Here is a 22,060-nt window from a genome sequence, read left to right as displayed (position 1 = left end):
TATTATTTCCGGGTATATATATAACAATAAACAAATATTTTTCCACCACACCTCTAATTATATTCATTTTTCAACATAACCTTTCTTAAAATATGTATTAAAAAAAAAAAAAAAAAAAAAAAATATATATATATATATATATATATATATATATATATATATGTATATATATATATATATATTTTTTTTTAAATACATATTTAGATGTTGACATCGCTTTATCAACAGTTCTAAACAGAGAGAGAGGGAAAAACATTTGCTGATGGATCATTGTTATATTTCTGGAAGTTGACCATGTCGTAGTTTAGCAAAATTAATCCACGCCTCCTGCTGAAGTGACTTGCGATGCACCTTCGCCATTTGCAATGCATTAAAACGTTTTCCAGCAGCAGCCGCACTTTATTCTCAAACTGTATAGTTTGTCTAAAGTGATGCATACAAACTACACAGTATATACTATGACCAGGTATTCAATCAGCCAGAGCAGTCGTCCCTCTATTGTAAAATTTGTCTCTGCCGGTTTGTTTATTTTTGTGAGTTCATTGGCATTTCCCTGCACATTAATTCTAATCAATCGAACAGCTGTTTAGGAAATACGTTCAATAACACCTGGCCAATGGGTGATGTGGATTTTGTCACATGTCTGCATTTTAGTTCTTTTCAACTGGTTCGGACCAAAGCAATCAGTGTGGTGTGAAAAAGACCCAAAAACGATGTATTATTTGTGGCCCTTGGTTCGGACCAAAAAAACCGAACCATAGATGTGAAAGCACCCATAGACTACCTTTTTTTAAGCCAGATCTTAAGACGTTTTCATTTTTTTTACTATTAGGATAGTCCTGTTTTGAATCTGCCGCTATGCTGACACATAGGCATTTGTAGCTTCGTTCTCTTTTGAAAAGAAAACTCGAAGCCCAATCTCATTTGAATTTAAAGCAACAGTCACCAAAATGGCATAATTTGTATCAAAGCTTAAAAGGAGCATAATAACTCTTCTTCAATTAAATTCACAGGCTTGTTCTGTGAGTTTTCACTTTTGAATTGCATTGTGGGACCTTGATTCGCTCAGACCATTTCGGATGTTGAAAATGTAGCTGTAGTTCAACAAAGTGACCTTTATTGGAATTTTCTGTAATTTGAAAGAGTTTTTTGTGTCGTAAATGATGACGCAGTATATTGTTTCAAACTACTAAAAATGTTAGTAAAAGTCACTTTGTTAAACTTTTGAACATCAGATGTTCACAGAGCAGATAATGCACTTTAAAAATCCTATTAAACAGAAAACAGTCACGAAACAAAATATTGTAAGGAAACAGATATTTTTACAGGGCATCTTTTCATATTTACACTATAAAGACCATCATAATTAAAGTTTTATGGTTATTTTGGAAAAACATTCTCCGCAACATGGTTTATGTCTGATTTTGTCCTGTCATTTTTTTTTTAGGAGGATGTAGATCAGATACCTGAGCTAGTGGAGTTGGCTCAGCTGGTGCGATATCGTGCTCGCGGAGCCATTGCTAAGGTCAAAGAATTCCAGCATTCCTTCGATTCCTACCGTTACCTTTGGACTGGAGACAGGGCGGAGTTTATGAGGCAGTTTCTGCTCTATGGACACGCCCTCTCTGCTGAAGAGGCGGAGCTTTATGCAGATTATGAGCTACCTAAGAATCCACCCAAACTGCAGAACTTCAGAGAGCAGGTATCTGTCAGTTATGGAGTGAATATTAAAAGTGATTTTTTGTGTGATTTTGAAATACATGATATAATTATTAAAGCCTAAATATTTCACAATTACATTTCTTTTTATAAAAAGAAGACTATATATTGTTAATGTAACAACTAACATTTGATACCCTAGATTCATTCATTCATCCATTTTCTTTCGGCTTAGTCCCTTATTTATCAAGGGTGTGCAACAGGGGAATGAACCACCAACTATTCCAGCTACACCGCAACCCAGTACTGGGTAACACTCATACACTCTTGCATTCACAAAGGCACACAAACTACGACAATTTTTGTTTGCCCAATTCACTTATACCGCATGGCTTTGTACTTTCGGGGAAACTGGAGCACCCGGAGGAAAACTGCTAACCACTGAGCCACCATGCCACCTGAAAACCTACAGTTTGCTTTAAAACTAACGGCAGACATTATATAAAGTATCTAATTTTCTTGGCATAACAAATATACTAGTAAAAACATCATGCTCTCTTTTTTCTGTCTCACTGATTTCTCATTAGATCAGTGAGTTTGAGGATCTTTACGAGAAGGTGCGTGTGTTAGAGGAGAAGAGAGTGTTCTGTGGCTGGTGTCAGGTGGACATAAACCCTTTTAAAAGATCTCTGATGAACATCATTAAGAAGTGGAGCTGGATGTTTAAGGAACACTTACTCAACCACGTTAATGCCAGGTAACAGTAATTCAGAATTCATCTATGACAAATATTATCATTGATTTTTTTTCTTTACAGTAGATCAAGATCTTATAGAGTTATGGAGAAAATAGAGAGATAAACTAAAATTTATTTGGATTTATTAAAATTATTTATAAAATTGTTATTTGTTTCTGTAAACTGATGAAAATGAAAATATATATATAAATAAATAACAAAAAGGTGCCGTTTTTTCAGACATATCTATAGGATTTATTATACAACACAATAGCATTGTTTTAACCCAGACAAGAAATCAGTAATTGGTGAAATAACCCAGATGTTTCATGAAAACATTTGTTATTCTTACCATTTGTCAATTTCCAAAAGAAAACACACCATATAAAACATATATGTATTAAAAATTATATCTGTATAATAAATAAACATAATACTCAAAACCATACTTAATTAATCAAGTAAATCCAGAAAAGCTAACAATTTTTATGTGGCCTTTTTATTTTTTCATAGCTGTAATTCAAGTACAACAATGATAATTTTCTCTGTATCAGCGTGCAGGAGTTGGGGTCATTCATTGAGAGTACAAATCTTGGTTTGGCAAAGACTGTAACTGATGGGGATTATGGCAAACTGGTGGACATCATGAGCCACCTGAAGGCCATCAGAGACCGCCAAATGAGCACAGAGCAGCTCTTCAGACCCCTCAAAGCTACATCTGACCTGCTGAAAACCTACAACCAACAGCTGCCTGAGCATGTTTACATCCTGCTGGAGGTAACGTCATCCACCTGCTAAACATACTTTTGGATTGCCCTATTTTTAATGTTATCAGACAACAATTTTATGTGGTGAGACTTTAAGGGAAATATTTTTAAATGTGAATCCTTCTAAAATAGTATAATTTTTTTTAAAGTAAATCTTAAAAAACTTGAATCTTACATTGTAAAATCTAATTAGTAAACCTTACTTTAAAAAAAAGCATACAAACCAATTATCTTGGAAAAAAAAACAAGTAAGGGGAAATTGGAGGTAGTATGTAGTACTATCAAGTGCCTGTCTACTGTTGTACACTTACTAGAGAGTTCCAGTAAGCTAAAACTAATTTGGATACTTAATCATTCACTTCAGATGTTCTTGTCTTACTTAAGGCTACTCTGCATGACTATTTTTAACAATTAAATTATTTTAGTTTAAATACACTTTGCGAGTATTACTGCTCGTTTATGTTAAGTTGTACTAAGGTAATGTCTTCTCAGTTCACCTGGGAATTACAGAGTTAACTTTAAAAAGCAATCCAGTTCACAATAGTAATGGGTCAATCACACTTCGGCATTCGCATTCCTGATCAAAGCTCAATTTTTACAGCTGAAGCAAAGGCTCTCTTTTTAGCGCTGGAACACATTGAAAATGCTGAAGAACAAAATTTTATTATTTTTTCGGACTCAAAATCTTGTCTACAGACATTAAATTCTTTTAAACTGAAGCATCCCATTATTATTGACATTTTAATCAAAGTGAACGAACTACAGAGAAGGTTTTATAATCTAGTCTTTCGCTGGATCCCAGGACATGCTTATTTGGAAATGAACAAGCCGACAAAGCCGCCAAAACTGCCCAAGCTGGAAAGCTAAAGCAGTGTAAAATCCCACCTTCCGATCTAAAGCCATTAATAAAAGGCTATATTATAAACAAATGGCAAACAGAATAGGATCAGTGCCCAGAAAATAAACTTTTTGAAATTCGGCAAGAATTAGGAAAAAAATCTTATTTATTTTTTAGGTCAAGACATGATGAGATGAGTGTATAGAAGATGCCACATTGGACACACGAGACTCACACATGAACAATTACTCTAAGGAGAAGAACCACTAAAATGTCTATATTGCAAGAAAAACCAAACTGTCAAACGTATTCTTGTGGAATGCCCCACTTTTAATGTTATCAGACTACAATTTTTATCTGTAGAGACATTAAATGAAATTTTAAAAAATGTGAATCCATCTAAAATTGTAGAATTTTATCAAAAGGAAACCTTAAAAAACTGTTTTAGATTTTTATTATTATGTATTTTACCATATTTATTATTTATTGCTGTTAGTGACTTTTAAATATTAGGACATTTTTATAATTATAGAAAAGTGGTATTTATAAAATGAGGTAACCTTGATCAGTTTTTTTGGCCATGACATAGCCATAGAAGCTGAAATGGCAATAAAATTAAAACTCATTTAACTAAATTAAATCTCTCTCTCTCTCTCTCTCTCTCTCTCTCTCTCTCTCTCTCTCTCTCTCTCTCTCTCTTTCTCTCTCTCTCTCAGTTCTCAGTTCACAGTTCAAGTTGCTTTATTGGCATGACATTAAATACAGTATTGCCAAAGCAATTTAAATATGAAACATATTAAAACCATTGAAAATAATAATTAATAGTAATACAGATAAGATATAAACACACACACAAAAAAAAAACAATACATTTGATAAATATAATAATAATAATAGTAAAAAGTTTAAATTATTTAAATAAGACACAAATTTACATTAACCATTTCTTATGGTGTGTAGGGTATATACATATTTTGCAGCTAGTCTAAATGTCAATTCGTCCTCTCCGAGTATATGGTAAAGTCATTTAAATTAAAAAATGAATTGATCAATGTTTCAAATTGGGGGAAAAATATTTCTCTAGTCGTGGTGTATTTGTGGCAAAACAGAAGGAAGTCTGTCTCATCCTCTATTTGGTTTGTGTCACACTGTTTACATATTCTCTTTTCCTTAGGAGTCCAGGATTTTTTATGTCTGCCTTTTTCTATTTCTAGGTCATGATCACAGAGGCGATATTTAGAAAGAATGTGCTTTTCTTTTAATTGTTTTAATGATAAATAATTTGCCAACTGTGTGGTTCTATTTAGGGCCGAATAACATTTAAGTTTAGTCTGGAGGTTGAATTCAGTTTTTAGTTTTTCATCATAGTTATATTTTAATGTTTTGTCAATTTGTTTGTGAAGGTTTTGTTTGGGGACGGGTTCGGTTTGTGTTTTTTCCAGTAGCTCAGATACCAGTGTGTTTAGAGGATGAGACACTGTAGGTTTTTCATTAGCCAGAAGGGCTTTATATTGGACAGACTGGGGGTCCGACTGATGCAGGTGCAGCCAGAACTGAACAGCTCGTTACTGAATCTCCAAATTTAGCGGGTATAAATCCAGTTCAGCCCTGCAGGCAATGTTAGACGTGTTTCTGTGGGTATGTAATATGTTTTTAGCAAATTCTAATTGTGTTCGTTCAATTAAACTTTTATTCCAATTTTCAAATTTTAATACTGGTGCCCAAATTTCACTCCCATATAGTAATATAGGTTTGATAATAGCGTGATATAATTTAATCCATGTTTTAGTTGGTAACTGTAATTGGCAAAAGCGTGATTTTATGGCATAGAATGCTCTGCGAGCCCTCTCGCTCAGGGTCTTGACAGCGAGATTGAAGCCCCCAGAGGCAGAGATCTGGATGCCCAGGTATGAGTAACTGCTACAATGCTCTAGAGTTTCTCCTCTGTATGTGATTTGACATTTGTGTCCCTGAGATCTGGCCTTCTTCTTCTTCTTCTTCTCTCTCTCTCTCTCTCTCTCTCTCTCTCTCTCTTAATCCAGTACTTACTTTTAAAACCATGCAAACAGATTGCCTTAAATAAAGTAAATGTTACTCCAGAACTTAAATGCTATCAAGCGTCTTTTGTACAATTGAGAATACTGGAAGTAGGAAGGACGACAATTAGAACTACACAAATAAATGACACATTTCAAAGACAATTTTATTGTATTTAACAACCTTTGCTACTGACCCAATGATTCAATGTTTCATTGGGGTATACATTTAAGGCAAAGAGTCACTTTAGCTTACATTTTTTTAAACAAAAACCGTCATACAATATAGGTACAATACAATAAACAATTTTATTAGGGTAAAATATACATTTGATTCACCATGAACGTGTTGTTTAGTGTAAAACATGCTGAAGATTAGCGAACAGGGTTTCGATTGATTAAATGACTAGTTATTTCCTCACAAAAGCCGTTTGGTCTGTATAGTGATGACTCTTCTCCATTGACTTCCATTAAAACAAAATGGCCTCTGTTCTCCTTCCCCTCAAACTGACGTTGGCATTAGCCATTACACCTTTTCGGCTAATAATTGTTATTTTCACCCTGCAAGGTACTGTAATTCTACAAAACCCTGTAAGAAGTATGTATTTAAATCACAGAGTAAAGCTAACATTTTACAGTGTATTTTATGTATTATTTATTGCTGTTGATGTCTTTTTATTGTTATAAACCTGTTTATTATAGAAAACTGATATTTATAAAATGTTAGTAAATTGTGTGTTTTTGCTGCCGTGATAAAGCCAGACAAGCTGATATGGCAATACACTCAAAACTCTCTTTCTCATCAATGTGCTTCTGATTGTGCAGCTTTAATACATGTCTGATCCACTTTAACAAGCCCATGTGTTTTTACAGGCTCTGCCAGAGAAATGGAAGAATCTAAAGAAGGTGGCATTTACAGTAAAACATGAGGTCGCTCCTCTCCAGTCCAACGAAGTAGCTGTCATACGCAGAAAGTGTGTTCGGTTTGAGGTAAGAGCGTAAAGAAAATGACACAAATCTTCTTTTTAAGTTGCGTTGATCATATGGGTTTCATGTTGTAAATTCTGCTAATCTAAACAAGAAGTTCTCAACCTTTTTCAGGCTCAAATCCTTCTTTGATCAATTTTGCAAGGCTCACCCATGCCTGATATTTCCTCTTATGCTGTATGTCCAAAGAAAAGTGTTTATTTTAAACCTTTATTTATTTATTTATTTATTTATTCTACTATTATTCTCATGTTCTTCTACATTTTATAAAAATTAAAAAAATATAAAAATATATAAAAAAATAAATAAAGCTAAACTTTACAATTTAAAAGAAATTCTCTATTTGATTGTAACATCTTTTTCTGCATTTTATATATATATATATATATATATATATATATATATATATATATATATATATATATATATATATATATATATATATTTACATATTGTATACACACACATACACACACACACACACATACAGATTCAACGCTCCTAAATACTTGAGACGTTTATTCTTAATTAATTGAACTTGACATAAGAAACAGCCGGGCAAACAGGGAGATGCCATGGGTAATTGTAGAAATGGGGGTATATTTGACATAGATTAGACCTAAGTAAACGTTCTAGTATTTTTCAAAAACAAAGACGGTAGGAAATGTCAACGCTGTTTTTGTTATGGTTTTTGTTAAAGTGTAAAAAGTTTAACAGTAAGTTAAAAAACAATTGGTAACTTAATCAAATGTTCCCTTTCCAACGATATTCAAGTATTTTGCGCTATTTTATATTAATAATGGATTAATAATAATTACTGTAAACTGTACATTTGTTGTGCTGTAAATCATTCCAGTTAAAGGAAAATGAATGAAAAGTGATTGAAATGTACCTTCAAATCTGGAATGAGGCTCGCCTGTATAAATAAAATCACATTATAGTATATAAATAATGTAAAAATACAGATGAATAAATATATAAACATAAAAGTAGCAAACCCAAAGTTAGATTTTGTGGTCGTTTTTGATGTACAAGAGACAAGCAGAAAAAAATCTTATTGTTGAGACCTTTTGAACATGATACTGATCATCTGTTGTTGGATTCTTAGATTAAACAGCATGAATTCAGAGAGCAGTTCCGCTCTGAACCGATATTCTTCATCAGACTAGAGGAGCCCTACAAACTCATTGACAAGGTACTTTTGTGTTTTTATTTCTGAGTGTGTTTTCAACTCATTGCCAAAGTTTGGGTTTCAAGTAAGTTAAATGGTTTTGTCTTTGCTTTAGCCCAGACAGTGCTAACTCAAAAATGTATTTACGAGTGTTGCATTTTATATGCTTAAATGAGCATAATGTACTTGTTGGTGTTTGTTTGTAGACTAACCGTGCCGTGGCTCATTTAGAGAGTGAGATGGCTAAGCTTCAACAAACAGCCAATCTGTTTGAGGTCAGTTTTCCGGACTACAAACAACTTCGTCAGTGTCGGTCAGACATCATCCTGGTTAAAGCAGTCTGGGATATGGTTATGTTTGTCAAGGTATAATCTTTATCGCACACAATATTTACAGTACAAAGTATTCCAATAACCCATTTACAATGAAACATCTGTGGTGTCCTTTCTAAAAAATTTCCCCAATATTATTCTCTTTTTGGCTTCCTTTTGGGAATGATGGGTAATGTAGTCTAGCATCTCAGACTGGACTAAGACTCCATGGAAGGAGATCAATGTGGAACAGATGGACATGGAGCTCAGAAGATTTGCTAAGGTAGAGTTTACACCTTCCTTTACATTCATGGCATGCATAAAGCATGAACATGAAGTATATCACAAATTACAGTAACTGAGCATATCTAAAACATATATACAACATGAATAAATACAAAAGCAGGGCATCATGGTGGCATAGTGGGTAGCACAATCGCATCACAGCAAGAAAGTCGCTGGTTTGAGCCTTGGTTGGGTCAGTTAGAATTTCTGTGTGGAGTTTGCATGTTTTTGCTTTGTTCGCGTGGGTTTCCTCCCGGTGCTCCGGTTTTCCCCACAAGTCCAAAGACAAATAGGTGAATTGGGTAAGCTAAATTAATGTAATGTATGTGTGTGTATGGATGTTTCCCAGTGATGGGTCGCAGCTGGAAGGGCATCCGCTGTGTAAAACATATGCTGGATAAGTAGGCGGTTCATTCCACTGTGGCGACCCCAGATTAATAAGGGGACTATGCTGAAAAGAAAATGAGGGAATGAATGATAAATATAAAAGCCTTGAATATTTTTACTGTGAGAAGTTTATTTTTTAATTATTTAGATGATTAACAATGTATGTTTATTGTTTTGATGAATTCTTATAGTACTTCAGTGCTTGCTATTTGTGTGAATGTGTAGGAGATGAAGACTTTGGACAAAGAGGTGCGTGTGTGGGACGTCTACAATGGTCTGGAGTCCATCGTTAAGAATTTGTTGACGTCGCTGAGAGCTGTTAATGAACTTCAGAACTCTGCTGTCAGAGAGAGACACTGGCAACAGCTCATGCACACAACAGGGGTACGACATTCATGCACTTTAGAAGTAACGGTGACTAAATAAGCATCACAATAAACGCAACTCGAGTGAAGGATAGAGAATAACAAATCTGTCTTCATGTCCCTGTAGGTGAGTTTTGTGATGGATGAAAACACCACACTTGGGGATCTCTTAGAGCTACAGCTCCACCGTGTGGAGGAAGAAGTGAAAAACATTGTGGATAAAGCAGTCAAAGAGATGGGAATCGAGAAGGTATAAAAAGACATGAGATTCTGAGAAACTCTCATTTTGGGATTTTGGGATACTAAGGCATTTTGGGATACAATTAAATTGATCCTTTGTGCATGCAGATTCTGGGTGAGATCCAGCAGACGTGGTCCATGATGTCTCTGTCATATGAGATGCACACCAGTACTGGAACACCTCTGCTCAAGGCTGACGAGAACCTCATTGATACCCTGGAGGACAACCAGGTAACTTTCTGTAGCAGTCAACTGAGTTTAGCGGAAATCACCTTCAGTTCAGATCCGTTTAGCATTATTCTAATATAATTAAATTTGTTCAGTTCAGTTCAGAATTAAGGTCAGTTCAGTTTCATTCAGATTTGATTAATTTATGATTCATTCACTTTTGGCTGGTTTGGCTCACTCAATCATGAACGAACGAACGATCTCACTCACTTACTCACTCACTTATGATCTCACGAACGAACGAACGAACAAACGATCTCACTCACGAACGAACGAACGAATGAACTAACGAATAAACGAACAAACAATCTCACTCACTCACTCACTCACTCACTCACTCACTCACTCACTCATTCACTCACTCACTCACTCACTCACTCACTCACTCACTCACTCACTCACTCACTCACTCACTCACTCACTCACTCACTCACTCACTCACTCACTCACTCATGGTATATGAACCGTTCACAGTGGAATAAACAGCCATTTACTCTAGCATATATTTTATGCAACAGCTGCCCTTCAGGCCGGAACCCAGCCCTGGGAATCTGGTTTGGTTGAATTAAAATTAATTAATTTTAATTAATATTAATTTTTTAATATAATTAACTATTTATTTATTTGATATTTTTAAAACCTTTTCTCAACTACAAACAGTGTAATTAAAGTAAAGAATAATTCTGAAATTCTCAACTGAAAATAATGTCACAGGTACACACGCAAACAAAATATACATCATAAAAGATTTAGATTCATACTAATGAAGAAGTGAACCAATACAAAATGGTGTACATTTTCTTCTGGTCTGGATTAAACAAACGAAGAAAACTGAACCAAAAGTTCCCTTAATTTGGTTCAGATCCGATCAGTTTGGTTTGATTATGATCTGGGCTAAAATTCCAAAAAGCATCATAAGCCTAAGTAGATTGTAAAAGTAAAAAAGATTGTAAAATTCATTTACTGCCTATTGTCAAAAGCATCATAACTTCAGTAGCACTTGAAAATCATCTACACTGTAAAAAAATCCAACTTACAAATTGTTAACTCAGTTAAAAATCGTAAGTTAGGGGGACATATCTTTGAGCTTAGAGTTGAATTTACTCATGAAAACAATTTAACTGCATGTTTAAAAAGCATTTTAATCGTTAAACTAATGCATCTATATATAACTGTCCTATGAAAATGAAATGACAAATTACATTACAGTCACTCATTATTACAGACGATGCACATACCTGCATTGGGAGCCAAGAATGCACGAGAAATACATATCAAGTTATCAAAACATTAAACGAATATTTAAAAAAAAAATCCTACACATGAAAGACAAAAGAGCAGGGAGAAGAAATCAGTCATAAAGACATCCTCGTTTTAATTGATTGATACAATTAATACAAAACACTCCATGAAAGAAAATTGAATTCTTCTTTCACAAACCGAAAAAATGCTAGAATTTGGAGGAAAATAAGGCTGTGAGTAGAGGGAGGTCATTCTTTATTATTATCATGAGCTCCTCATTGTATACTAATCTTCTCTTTTCTAGCTTTATGCATGGCGGGATGCTGCTGTAAATATTCAGTCGTAGCGTTACGTTTAAACTAAGTTTAGTGGTGCAACACAAAAATATTTAGTATATTTAGTTAATAGTGTAAGTTGTAACTTAGTATCCCTTAAATCTCAACTAGGCTACATTTTAACGTACTCACTGCTGGTGCAACCAGCCCAAGGTCACTCCGCTCTTTTAGTCCTTTTTTTGTTATTATTTTATTATGATTATTTTTTTATATTATTATAAATTTATTCCTTTCCTCTTTTATATGTCCTAAGCATGTTTGTTGGTTTCTACATGTATTTACAACCATTATGGTATCTAGAAATTGATGGATTAACATGCAAAACAACCCCAAAACTTTAACACTGCATCATACTCGATGCAATGTTGTATTCTTTAATAAAAATGCGTAAAAAATAAAAGCTATGTTTGAAAATTTTTAAGAAAACCGACCCTAATCTGTTTGCTTCACATCAGCTAAATTCATATCAATCAGATGAATTTCAAATACAGTCAGATCAGTTTAGTTAATGCTACCATTTTGACTGAATGTGATCCTCAGGTTCAGCTGCAGAATATTCTCATGAGTAAATATGTGGAGTATTTCATGGTGGAAGTGAGCGGCTGGCAGCGAAAACTGGTGGTGGCTGATCTGGTGATTGGCATATGGCTGGCCGTTCAGCGCACCTGGGCTCACCTTCAGAGCATTTTCACCAACTCTGAGGACATCCGGAACCAGCTGGCCCATGTGGCAGAGCGTTTTCAGGGCATCCATCAGGACTTCCAGGTATTGCATTGAAAATGCAGGCAGGATTTTGCCATGGACATTAAAAAGGATGTAACGCTCAATGTTGTTTTAGGGTTCAATGATCAGCATTGTGGAGACAGAAAATGTGATAAAGGTCACTAACCAGCCAGGCTTCTTGGAGCAACTCGAAACTCTTCAGCAGAGGTAGTGTGCGTTATTATTCCCAGTGTAAATGGCCCAGAATAATTCATCTTAACAGTTCATTGTTAAATTCAGGGTTCATAGGGGAAAACTTTGAAATGTAGTCATTTTAGTGTGAGTGTTTTCAAGACATTTTGGATAAAGTTCTTGAAAAATGTAATTGTATTGCTTTTCTAATAATGTATCTTACTAAATAGTATCTTACTTATAAAATAATTACTATACTATTCTACACTATACTATAATGTGCTGTATTGTTTTATACTATACTATACTATATTATACTATGCTATACTGTGCTGTACTGTTTTATACTATACTATACTGTGCTGTACTGTCATGTTTTATACTATACAATACTATACTATACTGTGCTGTACTGTTTTATACTATACTATATCATACTGTGCTGTGCTGTACTGTCATGTTTTATACAATACTATACTATACTTATGCTATACTATACTATACTATACTATTTTATACTATACTATACTATACTATACTATACTATACTATACTATACTATACTATACTATACTATGCTATAATGTTTTATACTATACTACACTACACTACACTATACTATACTATACTATACTATACTATACTATACTATACTAATGTTTTATACTATACTATACTATACTATACTATACTATACTATACTATACTATACTATACTATGCTATTGACCTTATTCTTGACGTATAAGCGGGTGGAGCTATTGGAATTTGTTTCGTCTGATATAATTATATTATTCTATTTAGTCATGAACAGTAGTTTGATCATTTCCTGATGTTTATTATTCTTAGTAATTTCTCCCATAAGAAACTGAATTGGAAGTTCTAAAACAATCGCAAAAACAAGCGCACTTCCACGTCGCCGAATGAGACTACAATATCTTGCCTAATTACCCTAACCTGCCTAGTAAACCTAATTAACCTCGTTATGCCTTTAATTGTAACTTTAAGCTGTATAGAAGTTTCTTGAAAAATATCTAGTAAAATATTATTTACTGTCATCATGGCAAAGATAAAATAAAGCAGTTATTAGAAATGAGTTATTAAAACTATTATGTTTAGAAATGTGCTGAAAAAATCTCTCCGTTAAAAAGAAAATGGGAAAATAAACAGGGGGGCGAATAATTCAGGGGGTTTAATAATTCTGATTGGAACTGTTTGTGAATATGTAATTTGCCACACTTGTAAAGTTTTGGAAAAAAATCAAAATGCAGCTGAAAAGTGCTTGAAAAGTGGAAAATCCACCTTTTTATTTTTAAAAAGGCTCATTTTACAAGTCTCCTAGAGTTAAAACAGTTAAACAGTTGACCTTCTTTTAGATGCATTCTGCCGGTTTTGCAGCGTATGAATGGGCTATTTTTAAATTATGTTTATGTTAAAAACTCTTTTTTGATTTTTTTTGAAAAACAAAATGCTTATGGTCAAATCTGATTCAGCTCATTATGCTAAACCAAGCTAAAAGTGACCTGGCCAGAACAAGACATTGGCTGAATAGATTAAAATATGGTTCAAGTCAACTGTTAGCTGCTAAAAGCTATTAGTTACTAGTTAAATAGCCAAAGGCCACCTATGATGAAAAGTAAGCTGTTTGGACAGAACTGTGTGTATGTATAGTGTGTCCACAGTCATATTGGAGGGAAAGAAACCCAACAAATTTCCTGACTTTAAAAAAGACCTCAAATTCCAGTGATTCTGAGGCCCACAGCAACGTGATGTAGGAGTGCGGTTTCCCCGCCCACTGAATTAATTAACAGGCGCCATGTTTCTATAATAACATGTATACACATGTCCACAGAACATTTTGGGATTAAAATATTTCTTCCAACTTTCTGTGATTTTTATAAGTTTTATAAGTTTAAAACGTTTTTAAAACAGAGCATGTTTGTAATAAAGAAAGTAAAATCACTACGTAATTCTTAACCACTGTAATCACCATGGCTGCATGGTGCAAGTTAACGATAATATACATGTATGTGTGTGTGTACTGTGAACAGCATTTGTGTGAGACTCATCCTTTCAGAAAGGCTTGAATAAACTCTACTACAAATACATAAAAAAACTTACTTAGTATTTTTAAACAATGAGCTGTATTTCAGCTTTATCCGAGTCTGTCTTTGTCACTGACGGCTGTTTATCTGACGTAATGCATAAGAAGCAGACACACACATGGGAGCAGTGGGCGGGGAGATGCAGCTCATTTGCATTTAAAGCCACAGGCTACAGAAACAGCTATACTGTACTCAGACACAAATTCTGGAGGCTATACATATACAAATACATCTAATAGGTATTTTGAGCTGAAACTTTACAGACACATTCTGGAGACACCAAAGGCTTATCTTACATCTCGTAAAAAGGGTTATATAGGTGCCCTTTAATGTTATTAGTAACTAATAAAGTTATGTTGACTGATCACCTTAACTTTTTTGAGTTTGATTGTAATACAATAATGTTTTAACTGTACTGTTTTTCAGAAAGCTGTTTTGAAACAATAATTATTGTGAAAAGCGCTATACAAATAACCTTGAATTGAATTGAACTTTAGAAAACTTTTAAAATGAGCCTTTTTAGAAAAGAAAAGGTGAAGCGTTTCATTAAATTTGACTTTGGAAAAAATGTAAGAAGTCTGAAAACCTAAATAATTTGTGTGTCTGTTAATGTGTATTTCAGGCTGTCAGTGTGCGAGAAGGCACTGGCTGAATATTTGGAGACGAAGCGTTTGACATTTCCACGCTTTTACTTCGTCTCGGCCAGTGACCTGCTGGAAATAGTTTCTAAGGGAACTCAGCCCAGACAGGTTGCTGTTATATTAAAACAGTTTAAATCAAAAAATACTTGTGTGTGTGTGTGTGTGTGTGTGTGTGTGTGTGTGTGTGTGTGTGTAACCGTAAAACAATGTGTGCAATAATTCTGTGTTTGTGTGTGAATGTATGCGTGTGTGTATAACACACAGGTGACAAGACACTTACTGAAACTCTTTGACAATCTGGCTGACCTCAGCTTTAAGGAAGAGAAAGATGATGGAGAATTAGATCCCCAGACAACTATTGCCTTGGGAATGTACAGTAGAGAGGGAGAGTATGTGCCCTTCTCACAGCCCTGTGTGTGTGAGGGACAGGTAAGAGACATCTATACACACACACTCACACACTACATTCAAAATGAAATATTTACATTTTATTTGTCCGTCTGTTGTGTAACAGGCAGAGTGTTGGCTGAATGCTCTGGAGAAGGCCATGCGCTCTACTGTTCGGCAGGAGATCTCTGAAGCTGTGGCCGCATATGAAGACAAGCCAAGAGATCAGTGGCTGTTTGACTACCCAGCACAGGTGTGTAAGCATGAGTTTGACTTCATATATGGCCCATTCTTCAACTACAGGCTCTTTTAGCATTGTGAAGTTAAGTAAAATTTTGTTTAAAACGCAACATAGCCTCATAAGTTTATACAATTTGTCTAGTTTTAAGATCTGTAAGAGGACAAACTTAGATAAGAAGAGAAACATTGTTTCTATCGTGAACTAAACAAATGTCAATTCCACCACATCTCAATGTACAGCTTACTTCAAAATGAAATAAATGATGGCAGTCAAACATTGTCTAAGATCATTTTTGTATCTAGTTTAACCAGTCTTTCCACAATATATATAATAATTATATATTTGTCAATGAAATAAATAGGTCCCATAGGACCAAATGCTGAATTGTACACCTGACACACTCTAAAATTCATATTAGTTTGGTTTAGAGCTTATTAGAAAATAAATAAACTGAATTTGTGAATCAAATAGAGCATGAACTTATACATTGTAAAAACATTTTTAATGTGTGATGAGAACTTTTGAAATATTTTAAAAATGTGTGAGGTGATGGAAATAACAGTGGTGGAAATCACATTTCAACAGTTTATTGTAAAAAAATGAAAAATAGCTTCACTGAGTAGCTTTGAATTGATACTAGCTGTTCATGTATACAAAACACTCTTATTTACCCTCATTTTGTTTGGTTTTTAAAACATCTTTGATGGTTCAACATGTTTGGAAATGACTTAGAATAAATGTATTTCCGTATCAAGCAATATTTACCTTGATTTTCCTTCAAGTGTTGTTGATAAAAATTTTAATTCCCTCCATCTTGAACATGTTCTCAGATGGCACTATTCATTTTCATAGAAACCACCTAAATAATCTTTCACACAAACTTTTTAAAGCGACATTACAGTGTTGTGGTGGAAATGACTCTGATACTCACACAGCTATATTTTGTATAAAAAGTAATATTGCTAATAGTCTCACATTAATTACTATAACATATTTAAATTATTTCACTAGTGCTTGATTAAGATACATTAATAAAAGTTAGATAAATAATATTTTAACATGTTAGTTTCATTGTTGAAGTTTAAAATTCTGGATGTGCGACAAGATGAAAAAAGTGATTTTGACACTAAAAGGACATTAAAGAATATGAAAAATATATAATAGAAAGATAGTATTTTTTTAAAGAAGATTTTATTGTTAGTTTGACAAAGAAAGATGAATTTGAACAAAATTATATATTTTTGGATATATGATCAAAGGACAAAAGTGCCCATAGTTGAAGAATTACCCATATATAGAGAGTTTTTACTAATATGCTATGAGGTACAGTTATATTGTTTTTTAATTTCAGAGTTTTAGGAGTGTTATTTACGACCAGTTTTATATTAAAATAAAAATAATTGTAAACATGATACTAAAATACTATATTTTAGCATGAAACTCTCAGTTTCCCCAGTGTTCCAAGCTGATTATTAATGAACTGATTATTTAAGTGTACAAAAACATGCATTAGATTTAGTTCTGTTCCAAATAAATACAACATAAGCATTTTCTTTTAAGCAAATCAAAAACACGTATGGATAAATTAATATGTTAAAAAATAAACATAAAAAATATTAATAAAGTAATAAATGAACGTGACACACTTTAACTATGAGGTGAAGAATGAAAAAAGAAAAGTAAATGTAGTGTAGTGTAGTAAAAACATAAAACACTGTAAGAATACCACTAAATTTATTTGACATTTGTTCTTTTTAAGAAGTGCTCCACTGAGGAGAGTGAATAAAAAAAATAGTTGATCTTAAAAAATATATATATTTATAACACATTCATTCATTTATTAATTTTTCTTCGGCTTAGTCCCTTTATTCATCAGGGTTTGCCACAGAAGGATGAAGCCACCATGTCGCCCGTATGGTAGAACACAATTTTATTAAAATAATGTGTCTGGAACATTTTTTTAAGGCTGATAGAGAAACATTCTAAGAACAAAGTTCTTGGAACTTCTTTAGGATGTTAGTTGTTATTTATCAATGTTTTCATAATGTTGATATAAAAACATTCTTAGAATATTGTGCTAATGTTCAATATATTAATTAACAATGTATTAATTTAATATATAATGTTAATACAATGTCTGAACAAACTAAAAGTTTTGAACATTTGAAGAACATAAAAATAACGTAATGGGAATAAGGAATTTACTTTCAAACCTAAAATTGTTAGCTGGGAAGCTATTGATATCTATAGCAGAATAAAATAATATGGATGTCAGTGGCTACTGGTTACAGGTTCCAATATTTTTCAAAATATCTTAAGCGTTCAGCAGAAAAAAGAAACTCATACAGGTTTTAGAACCCGTGAAGGGTAAAGTGGAGTAAATGATGTCAGAATTTTCAGTTTTGCACAAACTATCACTTTAAGTATTGCATTTCTTTTTCGAAACCACTAAAGGAACCTTTAATGGAACCATAAAACCATAGTCATTACAAATATTTTTCTGATTATTAAAAACTTTTTTCTGATTAAATGAAAACACCCATATAAAGAAGAGTTTTTAAAATCACTAATTTAAAAGTTGAATAAATAAAAAACAATTAAACTATAGACTCATTTCAGATTAATTTGTGTGTTTGGTCTTCAGGTGGCGTTGACTGGAAGCCAAATATGGTGGGCGACAGATGTGGGCATTGCTTTTGAGAGGGTGGAGGAAGGTTTTGAGACTGCCCTGAAAGACTACAACCGAAAACAGGTACGCAAACATTTCAAAACAATAACTTGTCTCACTTCTGTTGATATCTGTCAAAATGACTGTAGTTTGTGAATGAGTGCAGATCAGTCAGCTGAACTCTCTGATAAACATGTTACTGGGTGAACTCACCCCTGGAGACCGACAAAAGATCATGACCATCTCCACTATCGATGTCCACGCTCGAGATGTAGTTGCTAAACTCATATCTCAGAAGGTAATGAATCCCAAGTGGCCTTACATTTGAGTCTTGAATGATGAAATATGATGATGATAAAATGACCTGTTTTTTAAGGTGACCAGTGGACAGGCGTTTGCGTGGCTGTCGCAGTTACGGCACAGATGGGCCGAGCAGCAGAAGCACTGTTATATCAACATCTGTGATGCACAGTTTCAGTTCTCATACGAGTATCTAGGGAATACCAACAGATTGGTTATCACACCACTCACTGACCGGTCAGTGTCACACACTCTTACTGATCTGAAATTTGATGGTTGATTTATGTTTTTTACTATTCGAGTTAGTTTCAATTTACTTGAACGGGCTGTTCATAATAATCTTTATAATCATGCTATGACACATGTTATTAATATGAAGAAGATTTTATGCATTCTTATGAAAATGGTCATTATGGTGCAGTAGTTGATCTTCCTAAATGCTAATCAGTAAGCATCATGTTTGAAACACATTCTCTGCCCTGCAGTCCAATGCCAAGCCTTCTGAAGTCACGATCACACTTATTTTTTAATTATTTTTTTTAAATTATTTTTTAGGGGTTTTCACCTTTATTGGAATAGGACAGTGGAGATTTTTACAGACAGGAAATGTGGGGAGCAGAGATAGGAAAAGGATCGGCAAAGGACCTCGAGCCGGTAATCAAACTCAGGTCCCCGTGAGCACCTTGGTGCTATGTGTCGACGCACTAACCCAACCCGGGCTCATTGTAGAAATGTAGCCCCGCGGACGTTTCTGCGGACCGCGATTTACGTCCCAGGAGGTACGTATTCGAGTGGTTTTTGTTTTCGCGGATCCGCGAGAGGCCGCTGTGCACGCTTTTTTGCGTCTCGGGCGCCTCTCGGGAGCGCACGCCGTTCGCGCCCGCGCCGTTCTCGCGCGAAAAGCCGCCGAATCGGCCGACTCGGCCGCCCTCCTCTTCCTCCTCCTCCTCCTCCTTCCCTAAACCCGAGCGATGGTTCGCAAAAGCCGTACAGGAAAAAAAAAAAAAAGCAAAAGCCCTCGTCTTCGATTTTGACCGCGTTTTCGGATCCCGCCGCGTTCTCGCCCTTATTTTTCAGATTCCGTTTTTCGTCTTACCTGATTTCCGGAACCGCTGTTCCCTGGACTCGATCCTGGTCGTCGTCCCCGCGGCCGGCTCCTCCTCCTCCGGGGTCTCCGCTCCGCCGACGCAACGCTGTGAGCTAAGTAGACAAACTGGTTGCATTGGGAAAGCCCTCCACTCGGAGGCGAGCCGTCGGCCGGCGAGCGCGAAGAGGAGGGGCGGAGCGGCGCCACACCGCCCCGCAGCGTTCACTCGAAAAAAACTAAACGTGGCCGGAGGTACGTAAATCGCGGTCTCCAGAAACGTCCGCGGGGCTACGTTTCCAGAATGAGCTTGGGTTGCACTAACCACTTGGCTTTTGGCGCCGACACGATCGCGCTTATTATAGATCACAGAGACCCACTAGATCATGTCATTCGCCAGTTAAAAAACTTTATAGTACGTCATAATATTATAATCCTGAACGAAAAACTGTATTATATCTAGCACGTTTTCAGTTGTGTAGCAAGCAAAACTTGTCATAATGTGCAATATTTCATGCATGCAAGGATTGCTGGTCTCACTCTCTCACACACTGTCCTAAAGCGACTACTGTATGCTTTGTGTTTGGCCAGCGGGATGCAGGAATTACACTTATTACTAAGCCATACTTACATGCTATTTCCCTGGTCATAAGCATGCATAAAATCTTCCAATTTTTTTAATGTCATGATTTAAAAGGTTTCATGATAGTCTTATGAACATCCTTTTAATGAAAATGTAACCTTCTAGTCATTGCGTCTGCAGATGTTACATTACTCTGACTCAGTCTTTGCACCTTACCATGAGTGGCGCCACCTCTGGTCCTGCTGGAACTGGCAAGACGGAAACCACAAAAGACCTTGGCCGCTCGCTTGGCATTATGGTCTATGTGTTCAACTGCTCAGAGCAAATGGACTACAAGGTGTGTAAATCACAAGAGTTTTAGAAACACCACCTCTTTTTACTTGCTGCATCACCTCTTTCTTTATCTTCCTGCTCCTTTCAGTCCATAGGTAATATCTATAAAGGTTTAGCCCAGACCGGAGTGTGGGGCTGTTTCGATGAGTTTAACAGGATCTCTGTGGAGGTTTTGTCTGTGGTTGCTGTGCAGGTGAAAACCATTCAAGATGCTGTTCGCAACAAGAAACAGAGGTCAGTTCCATCTCATTTCACACAGTTTGATCACATTCTATCCTGTCCTGTACCATAATGTTATGATATGTTGCATGTTTCATCCCATTCTATGACATTCCTTTGTTGTTTTTCTACAGAAAAATATTCTGTAGAAAAATATTCATTCATTTGTGACTTGTTTCATCACATATCTTATTGTTACATTCCATTTTTACCTTTCTGTCCTAGTATACTCTCAAATTCCATCTCACATAATTCTGATCCCCTCATAATATTCTGCACATTATTGTATTTAGCACTTTTTCCATCCTGTTCTATGTCAACCTTTCAGTTCTATTGTATTCTGATCTGGTTCATTTCATATTATCAAATGTCATTCTGTTCTATTCCATAAGGTAGTTTTTCTATATCCATTTCCTCTCCATTTTTTTTCTTTTCCACATCCTCACAAATCCCATTCCACTGTGTTACATACAATTGCATACACATTTAATTTCATACCATTCCATTGTTTTCTCATTATATTACATGTTATTCTGTTATTCAATTATTTCAGTTACATTCAATTATTTATACTTCCATCCTAATGTACAGTTGAAACCAGAAGTTTACATACACTAAAAAAAAGAAAAAAAAAGAAAATAACCATTTTTAAAAAAATGTCTGATGGTAAATCATACTAAATGTTTACTACTTTAAGTTCGTTGGAATAACCTAAATGATTAACATTTTTCTAAATGGCAGAATAATGAGAGATTTTTCTTTTAATTTTTTTTTATTAATTTCTACACAGTCAAAAGTTTACACACATTACATTGGTATTTTTTTTAGCTTTGCTTTTAAACTGTATAACTTTGGTTTACTATTTTTGATATCGTTCCACAAGCTTCTCACAATAGTTTGCTGGAATTTTGGCCCATTCCTCCTGACAGAATTGGTGTAACTGAGTCAGCTTTGTTGGCTGTCTTACTCGCACAAGCTTTTTCAACTCTGCCCACAAATTTTTTATAGGATTGAGGTCA

The 22,060-nt window shown here is 34.8% G+C and overlaps 1 protein-coding gene across 1 annotated transcript in view; it reads left to right on the top strand.

Moving 5' to 3' along the window:
• Positions 1 to 22,060, top strand: part of dnah9l (dynein, axonemal, heavy polypeptide 9 like) — a 115,600-nt gene that overhangs the window by 23,255 nt on the left and 70,285 nt on the right. The window contains exons 18-37 of the mRNA XM_087256600.1: positions 1,448 to 1,702; positions 2,247 to 2,416; positions 2,950 to 3,172; positions 6,910 to 7,026; positions 8,132 to 8,218; positions 8,401 to 8,559; positions 8,705 to 8,788; positions 9,403 to 9,561; positions 9,670 to 9,792; positions 9,891 to 10,013; positions 12,128 to 12,352; positions 12,426 to 12,517; positions 15,208 to 15,334; positions 15,491 to 15,655; positions 15,741 to 15,866; positions 18,499 to 18,606; positions 18,689 to 18,820; positions 18,899 to 19,059; positions 20,670 to 20,826; positions 20,911 to 21,056. Of these exons, the coding sequence (XP_087112726.1) occupies positions 1,448 to 1,702; positions 2,247 to 2,416; positions 2,950 to 3,172; positions 6,910 to 7,026; positions 8,132 to 8,218; positions 8,401 to 8,559; positions 8,705 to 8,788; positions 9,403 to 9,561; positions 9,670 to 9,792; positions 9,891 to 10,013; positions 12,128 to 12,352; positions 12,426 to 12,517; positions 15,208 to 15,334; positions 15,491 to 15,655; positions 15,741 to 15,866; positions 18,499 to 18,606; positions 18,689 to 18,820; positions 18,899 to 19,059; positions 20,670 to 20,826; positions 20,911 to 21,056 (2,939 nt within the window). The remainder of the gene's footprint in view (positions 1 to 1,447; positions 1,703 to 2,246; positions 2,417 to 2,949; positions 3,173 to 6,909; positions 7,027 to 8,131; positions 8,219 to 8,400; positions 8,560 to 8,704; positions 8,789 to 9,402; positions 9,562 to 9,669; positions 9,793 to 9,890; positions 10,014 to 12,127; positions 12,353 to 12,425; positions 12,518 to 15,207; positions 15,335 to 15,490; positions 15,656 to 15,740; positions 15,867 to 18,498; positions 18,607 to 18,688; positions 18,821 to 18,898; positions 19,060 to 20,669; positions 20,827 to 20,910; positions 21,057 to 22,060) is intronic.

The sequence above is a fragment of the Danio rerio genome, chromosome 6, assembly GCF_052040795.2.
Source record: "Danio rerio strain M-AB ecotype USA chromosome 6, GRCz13ab, whole genome shotgun sequence".
NCBI classification, from domain to species: Eukaryota; Metazoa; Chordata; class Actinopteri; order Cypriniformes; family Danionidae; genus Danio; species Danio rerio.
Note: the sequence above shows the minus strand (reverse complement) of the source record. Positions and strands in the feature narration are given on the sequence as shown.